We start from the raw sequence: 13,290 nt of genomic DNA on the forward strand, positions 1-13,290 counted from the left end.
TTGTATCTCTATTCTACATCATTCCATTCAACTTTCTGTGGGTTTCTGACAGATGGTAACATTTTCAGGTTTTGTGATTGTTACAAGAATTCATACCATAAAAATCTAGTTGACATTTCCCCCACTCATCTAACATAATATTAGTGTGCATGTATCTCTGTACAAATTTATGACACTTTTCCAGTAGGTCTTTGTGTATTCATTGTAGACCTATTACGCTGGTTTGAGTTCATGTCATTATGAGTTGTATATCTTTTTACATATGGAATGTTGGTTTGTTTTCCTTGGAGGGGCTGGGATTGAAACTGAGGGTTTTGTACTTGCAAAGCAAGCACTCTACCACTTGGTCACAGCTCCAGTCCATTTTCATCTGGTTGTTTTTGCTATGGGATCTCACACACTGTTTGCTTGGGCTGCTCTTGAACTGTAATCCTCTGATCTCAACTCTCAAGAAAGTAGGATTATAGGTGTAATCCACCAGCACCCAGGTCTGCCAGCTGAAGTTTTTAAAAATTTCTTACAATATACATAAACCTATCCCTTAAACCAAACAAAATTTTTCTGAACTCTTGGTCTTTGTCAAGAATTTTGACAAGCACTCAGAAAATAGACATGTGCAAGAACCATGTATTCACTGAGGTATAAATAGTAAGATATTTTTCCATAATAGTTCTCCCAAAGTCCATGACAGAGATGAAAATTGCATAAAGAGAAGTGGGGGAATGTGTTTTCTTGAGAAGGTAATGCTTACAATTAATATAGCCATGAATCAAATTGCAAATCATGGTATAGGAGCTGTGTTGTTTCAAAGGTAATTGTGATCCTTTGTATCATTTCACTTGCCAATGGATGTAGGAAGCTCTTGCCTATGCATTCCACTTGTAGGGCATTTCCCTCTTCAAAGAATATCGGAAACTATTTAGGATGGGTGGGAGTTTCTTCATAAGTCACAGACTTACCTGTCCCATTAGAAATCTCATTCTCAGGGCAAGGGATGCAATCAAAGCAACAGGGAGCCTTTCCCTGCTGAGGGGAATTCCTGAATCCAGGTCCACAACTCTCGCTGCAAACAGAGTGAGGATTCTGAGGAAAATCAGATATGTATTGGTGGTTGCTCAGACATTTCCATAGTATTTCAAAAATTACAGTGTTTATTGAATTGGATAAATAAGAAATAGCAATTTTCTCTACAAAAATATTTCAAATTCATTTTACATTATTAGACTCTAGCCATAACATGACACAATGGCTTATGTGTAAAAGTCTTGGTCACAAGGACTGCTGTTTTTTTAGAAAGTATCGATCCTTTAAGCATTGAAACTAGTGGGAGGAAATTTTGTAATTACAAGTATTCAGTTAAAAGTGATATTGGTACCCTAGGGCCAATCCTCTCTCTCTCTTGGAACTTCTGATGCCATGAGGTGTGTACTTGCTATGCTACCTGCTCCAACCATAATGGTCTGCCTTGCCATAGACCTTAAAGGACCAGGCCCAGTTCAAGAAGGACACTTTCACAACTCTTAGCTGAATAAACTGTTTATCCCTAGAAGTTGATTTTCTCATTCATTTTGTCACAGTGAGGGACAGCCAAGAAAAACAGATATTGTGTGTATTTTAGGATTGCAAAATATGAACACAGAAACATGTTGGTAAACAAATGTGTTCCTTTCTCACCCATGATTGAATTAATAAGAAAAATCTTTAAATTGGAAGTTATTAAATGAACATTGCTGGATCATGAACCAATATTAGGAATATTAACTCTGAACAAGTATATCTTATTGATGTGTGAAATTCAAAGCTTTATGACTTGATCCAACCCACCTCTAAAGTTCCCGAGTTCCACTCTATGAGATCTTCATGTAGAGATAATTGTTGACCATGTAGACCATATGGGGAAAACTTTCCTACTTTCACCTTATGTCTAAGACCTTCTGGAAAATTCCAAAAGTTGAGAATGTCATACTCTGCCTCCAATTTCCTTTTCTCATCCAAAGTCACTTGGTCTCCTGCAGGGTTGTTAAACTGAATGCTCTTCATAAAGGGGTGCAGCTAAAAGAGATGCATCATCCTAAGGTGAAGTGGAGTTCATGGTTAAGACAGAAAATCTGAACTGAGCAAAGTTCCTAATTGTGTTCATAATGCATTACAGAAATGATGTAGTACAAAGGAAAAACTAGAGAACTAAAATATCATGATATCAAATGCTGGACACACATCAGAGTATCAAAATTACAGTTTCAACACAAAACACCTATGTCACACTTAACTATAATGAGTGATTCTGGGGAATTCGATCATTTTTAACTTCCTGGAAAAACCTAGTTGCATGTATTTTATGAATGAATCTAGAGATTCAACTATCAAATGGGTTCATTAACACCTAAACTGGAATTAAATAAAATCATTAATATAAAATACCCACTACAGCCTCTAGCAGGTCTTAGGTACTCAAAGACCTCATTCTCTTTCTTGTTATTTAAGAAACTGTTTGTGAAATGTTGGCTTTATCCTATTGAAAACATTTTCCATGTAGGTTGTTGAAGTCAGAAAACCTTGACGTGGAACTAAAACATATTTCTTTTTGACACATGGCTCCCTGGTATTCAAGTATACATCTGTCCAGGTCTAGTTATCTCCTAGGAAGTGAAAAATGTACACTTTATTTTGTGCTTTCTGAAATGTATCACAAACTACTTAGCTTGTCTATGAAATCAGTTCACAAAGAGACGTTCCTGATGTCATGTACCTTCCAATGAAAAACGCTTTACCTGAGAAGGGGAAAACACCATCCACTTTCCATTTCCAACTGTTGGCATTTGGATTTGATGAAGTAGCATCTCATGAAGGGTGTGGGCCACAGCATACACAGCATTGTAAATATTGTAACTCTCTTCACTCATGGCTGTTTCAAAACGATTCCCAGGCAACCAGGTCAAGGAGGCATTGTGTGGACATTTCTTATAAGTTCCACACTGAGACTCAGAAAATGAGCATTTTAAAAACACTAAAAATAGACTAGCCAGGTAAAAGTCTTCCGGATATTTGGAAGGGTTAGCTGACTGGATGAAATTTCTGAAACCAGAAATGTCTCCATGGTGGTGTGAAAAAATGAGTTGTCCATGGAATGAGTCTAAAATGAGATGGATATGACTTCTAATTACATCCCATTGAGAATTCAGGATCCAGACTTTGCCTGTCATTAAAATCTCCCTCAAAGTATTCATTAAAACTTCCAGGAAATCACTGTCACCATAAAGGATTATCACATTTGCTGATGATTTTATAATCTGGTGATGTTTTGACCAGGTTTTTGGGAAAAAGGACACTATAGAGACTGGGATCATTTCCACAAAGGCTACACAGATTCTGTGCTTGTCCATCTCTTCTCTCAGGTCTGAGAGAATCTGAAAACCTCTGTGGTCTTCTGAAATGAAGAGCCCCACCCAGGTCCATCTGAAATGAAGCATCAAGGAGACCATGCCAAGGACCAGAGATGTTTCTTTGGGAGCCATCTGATAGAGAGATGTGAACTTGTCATGATCACTCAGGATAGGATCAAAAGGCCCAAAGGTAAGCTAAAGGGAGAAGGAAATTGAAGCCACATGAAAAAGAGGACAGTCAAGAAGTACAAGCTGAGGTCTGGTACATACTAAGCTTGAGGAAAAGAGGTAGAAAGTAAGGCTTGCTCATTACACTCTATGAGAACTCTCTGGAAAACCATACGTCAGTCTCAGAAATCTAAGAAAGCCCTGTGTCTGCTTCAATTTCTCCCTCTTCTGTGTTCCAAACAAAAGGAACATGGGTCTTCCACAAACTCTTTGACATTAAAAATGGAGAATTTCATCAAAACAGCCTCCTCCTTTTCTGCTTCGTGACACCTGTCAATTGCACGAAAGAAGCCATGGTTTCATCTCTTCCCATCCCACCCACACCCTTACCTGTGGAATTTTGTAGAGCTGCAGCAGTGTCCCAGTATTGGCAGATGTTATCCGTGAAGGTCCTGTAAGTGCTGCTACAGATTTGCTCTCTCTTCTACAGTTGTAATTAGGAACAACTTTGTCAGACAGAAAAAGCCACTTGAATGGTGGCTCTAATGTCCCCCATTCCGTGTGTAGGACATTATAAATATCAAATCCCAGAGACATGTTCTGTAGAAGAAGGGGGTTCTTGTTGATCTCCTCAATGGCAAAATCCATGGCAAGTACAAACTGGTAGTTCCTTAAGGAAAGCCTAAATAGAGACGATTGTTTTCTCCATTAGGAATAATAAATATGTGATATGTTTAAATTCAAATCAATGTCTTCTTTGCATTGAACACATGTGTCTCTAAAATAATATGTCACATAATCTGTGTCTATGCATATTCATTAAGAATGTAGGTTCTTATTTAAGTTTAGTTGAGGTCATAAAAAATAATCTTCCATAAATGAGATTCAAGTACTTGTATGAACAAGGAAAGGAAGGTAGAGGGAGAGGGAGAGAGAAAGAAAGTGGGTTGAGACAGAGAAGTGTAGGGAGAGGAAGAAGGGGAAAGCAAGAGTGAAAGGGCTGTAGAGGGACAGGAAGAGGGAAGATGGAGAGGGAGAGGGAAGGGAGAGTGAGGGAGAAGGAAGGGGAGATGCTTTGTTATCTCAATGCAAATTTGTGGTACATTATCCTTTGTTTTTCCTGTGCCACATGTGTGAAAGTGTGTATGTGTTGTTAAATTGACCCAATCTGTTATGTGATTATAAGAAATCACAACTTCTTAACATTCTCCTACTCCCTGGGAATACAAATTTTGTTTTTGCTTGCCTAACCACTATCAGAGATCCTTGTGACCTTGAGACTTGAACATATCCATTAACATCAGCCTAGGTTGCCAGTGGTCTTCTTTACAACCACTACTTCAAACTCAGTCTCCATAATGTGGTGTGAGACAATGTTTATTGTGGGTAAGTCCAGATATTAAGATTATAATTTTGATTCTTGAACTCATTCTTAGTGTGTTGATTTCAAACACTGGGCTGATATAAATCACACAGCCCTGCAGTGTAGAGCTTCTAGAATACCTGTACTGCATCTGGAAGAAATGTAGTGCCCATATCTTGCACATTTACTACTCCCTTTCACATCATCTGTGGCTGGTGGCAGCAGTTTTGGGTCTAGGCCAACTTCAACAATAGGAAGTGAAGAGAAGAGTAGGCCTTGTTTTAATTCAGGATGTGTTAGTCTTGGTGAGTAAAGGATTTTTATGTGACACAGCCTGATCGCTTTGGTGGCCATAGGAATGACAGTGAAACTTGGAACTGGTCAAACCACAGTGATTAGTTTCAGAAACAGGCACCATCACACAGTTTACAACCTTAGACTAGTAACTGTGGATGAGGTATCTGGGCCTACCCTATCCCCAGGGAGAGGTTCATATGTTTATAGTACTTCTCTATGCACTCCATTGTTGAGGTTTTCATTTTCAATACAGCAACAGATTATGTGTGACAAACTGGATTTTTCTTTGTGTTCATTAATGATACAATAATAATATATCAACAAATCATTCCCTACAAACCTTTCCAGAGAAATAGTGTAATTGACAACAGGCTCTGACAAAACATACCAAATTCTTAGAATTTCTGGAAACACAGGCCCAAATGAAGCCAGAAAAGGAAGGAAGACTGAAATAAGTAAATACGTGATAGTTGAAAGCCCAAATGATATCCCATGTCAGAAAGCATCATGAACCTTTTAGGAAATTATGACCTCACCTCATTCTCCAGATGAGACAACAGTGTATAATCAGGAACTATTTGTTAGGGGAGAAAAGTCAGAGAATTAAACAAGCCATTTTAAGGAAACAAATACATGAACTGGAATAAAAAAAAAAGAGAAATATTTCATTAGTCTACTGAAAAACTTAATAAAAACAAAGAGAGAATAAAAAATATTAAACAGAATTTCTTGAGCTGATAAATACATTTAACAAACTCAAAAAATGTGATAGAAGAGAAAAATAGCAAGGTAGATCAAAAAAAGAAAGATGAATGTTCATAGAGACAGGCTATTTAAAATACACAACTGAAGGAGAACAATAATGAAGAAGTTGACAAAGGCTTATTCCTTCTTTGAAAAAGTATAAAAGACCAAATATTTGCACTATTGCAATTCAAGAACCAGTTGAGAAGGCCAAAAATGTAGGAAGCTTATTCAAATAAATTATAATGTTAAAACTCCCCAACATAGAGAAAGACACAAATATCAAGGTACAGGAGGATCAAAATTAACCATTCACAAGAAAGCAAAACCAAGTTTGCCTGAAGCCATAGTATAATGAAGCTCTCACAGGTGAAAGATAAAGAGAAGATTCTCAAGCCTTAAAAAGAAGAGTAAAAAATAAATGTAAGTTTAACACTGCTGCCCTGAGATGTTTTTTCAGCACAAACATAGAAGCAGTAGTGCTAGTTGAATTTCACAATAGTGAAGAAGAAGAAGAAGAAGAACAACAACAACAACAATAAGAACGACAGCAAAAACAAAAACCTGTAAGACAAAGAGCTCTTCATTTGTGATGAAGGAAGAATAAGGATTTCCCTAGGGAAACAAATATGACAGAATGTATCAACACTGACATTATATAAGAAATACCATGGTGAAATTTTCACATGGAAATATATATATATATACAAATACACACTGCATTTATTGTATATTGTGTATCCACACATATAAATATACTTATGTATATTCATATATATATATATATATAAAGAATGGTTTTCATTATGACATTCTGATACATTTATATGTATATTTGTTGTATTTTACCCCTATATTTCTTATGACTATCCAGTCTCTCATTTTTGTTTATTTCTATGTTTGTATAATTTTTATGTTAATTTGCTATTATTTAAAGGTATTTGACCAAGAAGAATCTAAATTCTGACACCCTGGACCCCCAGCCTGTACAAAGCTTGTTTACAATGCATTACAATGAGAAAACAGGATGGCTGCCACACCTCAGATGCCGGCTCCAAACCTGCTTTGGAGACAAAAAAACAACTGGTGAGAAAATAAGTGGCACGTGGTATTCCCACAGCTACCCTTGAGATAAACCAGCATAGCCCACGGACAGACTGAACTCTGCCCCACAATAAAAAAAAAAGAATAATAAACAAGGAACTGAAAAGGAACACACAGCAGAGGGGATAGGGTGCTCTGAGCACATCTGAGAATGGAGGAGGGGCAAGGAGCTGATCTCCATGTGAAAGTTCAGTAAACAAAGACTGGAAATGCAGAAGGGCCAACAGTGGGCAGGTGATAAGCCGCTGCCTGAAATAGGGCAGATAGCTATCCACAAAGCTCATCTCCTGAACCAGTGAGTAACATCCAAAGTCAAACAACATTTCAAAATTGGAAAACAGTCAGAAAACCAGCATAACATGCTGACAGCAGAGAGCCAGCTGATGGATCTCTGACCTTGCCCCAAAGAAAAGGTGTGAAGCAAAGAAACAAGCCCCCAGTAAACAAACACAGTGAAAACCCAACTCCAAAGCAGGATGGCTAGTGGTCCACAGAGCTGATCTCTGGAATCTGAGGACAAGCCACACTTCATTGAGGGTGGAGCTAACTAAGCAGCTGCCACCGAAAGACAGGGGAAAAAAACTGGTGAGTCTCCCTAACCACCTGGTGAAACTTAGACAGAGCTTCTGCTTACATACCAAAACCAGGACTGGATGCAGAAAGAGTAACACCAGAATTACTAAGACTGAAATTCTATTGTTCTTGAACCTGGAATTTAATTTATGTGTTTGTATGTTTGTTTTGTTCCCTGTTTGTGTGTCCACCACCTGTCCCAGTTGAGTTCTTGGGTACTCTTTTTTTTTCCTTTTCTTTTTACTTTCTTTCTTTCTTTGTTTTGTTAGGTCTAATATTGTAAATTAGCTAATACTAAATTACACACAGACCAAAGACAGAAACAGCACCAAATGCAGTGGTGGGAAGACAAAAAAGACATGGAAACCTTTCTCCCCCAAAAAATAAATTAATACAGGATTCAGAGGGAATTGAAGAAAATGGATACCCACTTCCAGACTCCAACAAAACAAAGATAAACAAACCCAAGGAACCCAACGAAGCCCACAAGAACATTCTGAAAGAAGAAATCTTGAAAGTAATCACTGAGAATTTCATGGAAATGTTACTAGACAAGGTCAAACAAAGCGTACACAGAGGCACTCAAAAAATTCCAAGACAACAAAAATTAAGAATATGAGCAGACACAAAAATGAATAAATGAAGTCATAGGAGCCCTAAATAAATACCAAAGTGAAACAGACAACACCGTAAATAGAGAGATAAATGAATTAAGAACAAAAATTAACAATATTAAAGAGGAAGTGAGACATGATAACAAAAAACTCAAAAAAAAATGAAACAGAAATACAAAACAAAATGGAAAGCAGCTCCAGCAGACTAGAACAAGAAGAACACTGAATCTCAGAACTTGAAGATGAAATAGAAATTAAAGTAAAAACGGAAGAACTATTACTCAGAAAACTTAATGCCTCTGAAAGGATTATGCAAGAACTCACTGATTCCATCAAAAGACCAAACCTGAGAATCATGGGCATCAAAGAAGGAGAAGAGATGCAAGCAAACGACATGCATAATACATTCAACAAAGCAATAACTGAAAATTTCCTAAGTCTAGAAAAATCTAGTCCCCTAGAGATGCAAGAGGCCTCCAGGACACCAAACAGACCAGATCAAAATAGAAATACCCCACAGCATATCATCATTAAAACAACAAGTACAGAAACTAGAGAAAGAATATTGAAGGCTGTAAGAGAGAAAAAAGAAATAACATGCAAAGGTAAACCCATCAAAAACACAGCAGACTTCTCAACAGAAACATTAAAAGCAAGAAGAGCTTAGGGTGAGGTCTTCTGGGCACTGAATGAAAATAACTTCAACCCCAGGATACTCTACCCAGCAAAACTATCATTCAATATTGATGAAGCAATAAAAGTCTTCCACGATAAGCAGAAACTAAAACAATATGTGACCACAAAGCCACCACTACAAAATATTCTTCAAGGGATTTGCACACAGAAACTGAAAGCAAACAAAACCAGGACAGGGCAGGCAGTCCCAAATCACAGGAGAAGAAAGAGCAAGAAAGTAGAGAGTAATCTCAACTTAGGTACACACAATCAAACCTTCAAACAACTAAGACAACTAAATGACAGGAATCACCACATACCTCCTAGTACTAACACTTAATGTTAATGGACTTAATTCACCCATCAAAAGGCACCATTTGATGAAATTGATTAAAAAGTAAGACCCAATAATTTGTTGTCAGGAGACCCATCCCACTAACCGAAATAAGCAAAACATTATGATGAAAGTCTGGTAGAAGATTTACCAAGAGAATGGACCCTGAAAGCAGGCAGGAGTAGCAATACTTACCTCTGATAAAGTAGACTTCAAACTTACATTGATCAAGTGAGATAAAGAAGGACATTCCATACTAATAAAAGGGGAAATAAACAAGAAGAAAATAACAATTATCAACCTATATGTAGCCAATATCATGCACCCAATTTCATCAAACATACCCTGAAGGACCAACAAGCATGTATTAACTACAACACTGTGGTCATGGGAGACTTTAACACTCCATTATCAAAAGATAGGTCATCCAAAAAAAAACTCAATAAAGAAATCATAGTTCTAAAATATACAAAGATCAAATGGACCTACTTGATGTCTACAGAACATTTCATCCAACTTCTACACAATATACATTCGTCTCAGCATCCCAAGGAACCTTCTGCAAAATAGGTCATATGCTAGGGCACAAAGAATGTCTCAGAAAATATAAGAAAATACAAATTATACCATACATACTATCTGATCACAATGCAATAAAATTAGAACTCATTAACAAAAGTAAAGACAAAAAATATGCAAACAGCTGGAAACTGAATTACTCATTACTTAATGAAAAATGGGTCATTGTTGAAATAAAAGAGGAAGTTAAAAAGTTCCAGGAAGTCAATAAAAATGAAAACACAACCTACCAGGACCTAGGAGACACAGCAAAGGCAGTCCTGAGAGGAAAGTTAATAGCCACGAGTGCATATATTAAAAAGACTGAAAGATCCCAAATCAGTGACCTAATGATACATCTCAAACTCCTAGAAAAACAAGAACAAGCAAATCCCAAAACAAATAGGACAGAAATAATAGAAAGAAGTGCTGAAATCAATGAAATAGAAACCAAAACAACCATACAAAGAATTAATAAAACAAAAAGGTTGTTCTTTGAAAAATTAAACAAGATTGACAACCCCCGGCAAACCTGACTCAAATGAGGAGAGAAAAAACCCAAATTAGTACAATCAGGAATGCAAAAGTGGAGATAACAACAAACACCATGGAAGTCCAGGAAATCATCAGAGATTACTTTGAGAACCTATATACAAACAAATTTGAAAATCTTAAAGAAATAGACAGATTTCTGGATACATATGATCATCCAAAACTGAACCAATAGTATATTAATCACCTAAAGAGATCTATAACACAAAATGAAATTGAAGCAGCAATCAAGAGGCTCCCCAAAAAGAAAAGTCTAGTACCTGATGGATTCTCTGCTGAATTCTATGAGACCTTTAAAGAAGAACTGATACCAACCCTCCTTAAACTGTTCCATGAAATAGAAAGGGAAGGAAAACTGCCTAACACATTTTATGAAGCCAGTATTACAGTTATCACAAAATCGGGAAAAGACACCTCCAAAAAAGAGAATTATAGGCCAATCTCCTTAATGAACATTGAGGCAAAAATCCTCAATAAAATAATGGCAAACTGAATTGAACAACATATCAAAAAGATCTTTCACCATGACCAAGTAAGCTTCATCCCAGGAATGCAAGGGTGGTTCAACATACAAAAATCAATAAACATAATAAACCACATTAACAGAAGCAAAACAAAAACCACTTGATCATCTCAATAGATGCAGAAACAAGCTTTCATAAGATCCAACACCATTTCATGATAAAAGCTCTAAGAAAATGAGGAATAGAAGGAAATTACCTTAAAACTATAAAGCTATAGATGACAAACTTACAGTCAGCATTATACTTAATGCAGATAAACTGAAACCATTCCCTCCAAAATCAGGGAAGAGACAAGCATGCCCACTTTCTCCACTCCTGTTCAACATAGTACTGGAATTCCTAGCCAGAACAATTAGGCAAGAAAAAGGAATAAAAGGAATACAAATAGGTAAATAAATGGTCAAAATATCCCTATTTGCAGATGACATAATTCTATACCTTAAAGACCCAAAAAACTCTACCCCAAAACTCCTAGACACCATCAATAGCTATAGCAAGGTACCAGGATATAAAATCAACTTAGAAAAATCATTAGCATTTCTATACAATAATAATGAAAAAACTGAGAAAGAATATATGAAAACAATTCCATTTATAATAGCCTCATAAAAAATCAAATACCTATGTGTAAACCTAACAAAGGATGTGGATGACCTCTACAAGGAAAACTGTAAACTTCTGAAGAAAGAGATTGAGGAAAACTATACAAAGTGGAGAGATCACCCATGCTCATGGATTGTTACAGTCAACATAGTAAAAAAGTCTATACTCCCAAAAGTAATCTACATGTTTAATGCATTTCACATCAAAATCCCAATGACATTCATTAAAGAGATTGAAAAATCTACCGTGAAATTTATATGGAAACACAAGAGGCCATGAATAGCCAAGGCAATACTCAGTCAAAAGAAGAATGCAGGAGGTATCACAATACTCGACTTCAAACTATATTACAAAGCAATAGCAATAAAAATAGCATAGTACAGGCACAAAAACAGACATGAAGACCAGTGGAACAGAATAGAGGACCCAGATATGAAGCCACACAACTATAACCAACTTATCTTTGACAAAAGTGCTAAGAATATATGATGGAGAAAAGACAGCCTCCTCAACAAAAACTGCTAGGAAAACTGGTTAGCAGTCTGCAAAACACTGAAACTAGATCCATATATATCACCATACACCAATATTAACACAAAATAGATCAAGGATCTTAATATCAGACCCCAAATTCTAAAGATGATACAGGAAAGAATAGGAAATACTCTGGAATTAGTAGGTATAGGTAAGAACTTTCTCAATGGAACCCCACCAGCACAGCAATTAAGAGATAGAGAGATAATTAGGACTTCATAAAACCAAAAAGCTTCTGCTCAACAAAAGAAATGGTCTCTAAACTGTAGAGAACACCCACAGAGAGGGAGAAAATATTTGCCACCTACACATCAGACAAAGGACTGATAACCAGAATATATAGGGAACAAAAAAAACTAAATTCTCCCAAAATTAAAGAACCAGTAAAGAAATGGGCAAGTGAAATAAACAGTACTTTCTCAAAAGAAGAAGTTCAAATGGCTAAAAAACACATGAAAAAATGCTCAGCATCTCTAGCAATAAAGGAAATGCAAATTAAAACCACACTTAGATTCCACCTCACCCCTGTTAGAATAGCCATCATTAGCAACACAATTAACACCAAGCATTGGAGAAAAGGAGCCCTCTTACACTGCTGGTAGGAATGTAAACTAGTACAACCACTCTGGAAAAAAATTTGGAGGCTACTTAAAAAGCTAAACATTGATCTACCATATGATCCAGCAATACCACTTTTAGGGATATACCCAAAAGACTGTGACACAGGTTACTCCAGAGGCACCTGCATACCCATGTTTATTGCAGCACTATTCACAATAGCTAAGTTATGGAAACAGCTAAGCTGTCCCAGTACTGAAGAATGGATTAAGAAAATGTGGTATTTATACACAATGGATTGTTAGGCAGCCATGAAGAACAAGGAAATGTTATCATTCGCTGGTAAATGGATGGCATTGGAGAACATCATTCTGAGTGAGGTTAGCCTGTCCCAAAAGACCAAAAATCATATGTTCTCCCTCATATGCAGGCATTAGATCAAGGGCAAACACAACAAGGGGATTGAACTTTGATCACATGATAAAGCAAGAGCACACAAGGGAGGAATGAGGATAGGTAAGACACCTAAAAAACTAGATAGCATTTGTTGCCCTGAACGCAGACAAACTGAAGCAGATACTTTAAAGCAACTGAGGCCAATAGAAGAAGGGGACCAGGAATTAGAGAAAAGGTTAGTTCAAGAAGAATTAACTTAGAAGGTAACACACATGCACAGGAATTCAATGCAAATCAACTCCCTGTATAG

General features: G+C 36.7%; 1 protein-coding gene and 1 pseudogene across 2 annotated transcripts in view; one reads left to right on the forward strand and one right to left on the reverse strand.

Moving 5' to 3' along the window:
* Positions 1–13,290, forward strand: part of LOC109676094 (vomeronasal type-2 receptor 116-like) — a 173,744-nt pseudogene that overhangs the window by 96,310 nt on the left and 64,144 nt on the right.
* LOC141424003 (vomeronasal type-2 receptor 116-like) overlaps positions 1–13,290 on the reverse strand; it is a 45,320-nt gene that overhangs the window by 2,811 nt on the left and 29,219 nt on the right. The window contains exons 1-5 of one of the 2 annotated variants that reach the window (XM_074075659.1): positions 5,743–5,768; positions 3,942–4,233; positions 2,772–3,578; positions 1,825–2,052; positions 960–1,083 (exon numbers count right to left, since the gene is read on the reverse strand). In XM_074075659.1, the coding sequence (XP_073931760.1) occupies positions 960–1,083; positions 1,825–2,052; positions 2,772–3,578; positions 3,942–4,199 (1,417 nt within the window). In that variant the 5' untranslated portion in view covers positions 4,200–4,233; positions 5,743–5,768. Of the gene's footprint in view, positions 1–959; positions 1,084–1,824; positions 2,053–2,771; positions 3,579–3,941; positions 4,255–5,742; positions 5,769–13,290 lie in introns of those variants that run through there. The other variant, XM_074075658.1, reaches the window with a different exon arrangement.

The sequence above is a fragment of the Castor canadensis genome, chromosome 6 (assembly GCF_047511655.1).
Source record: "Castor canadensis chromosome 6, mCasCan1.hap1v2, whole genome shotgun sequence".
Lineage (NCBI taxonomy): Eukaryota > Metazoa > Chordata > Mammalia > Rodentia > Castoridae > Castor > Castor canadensis.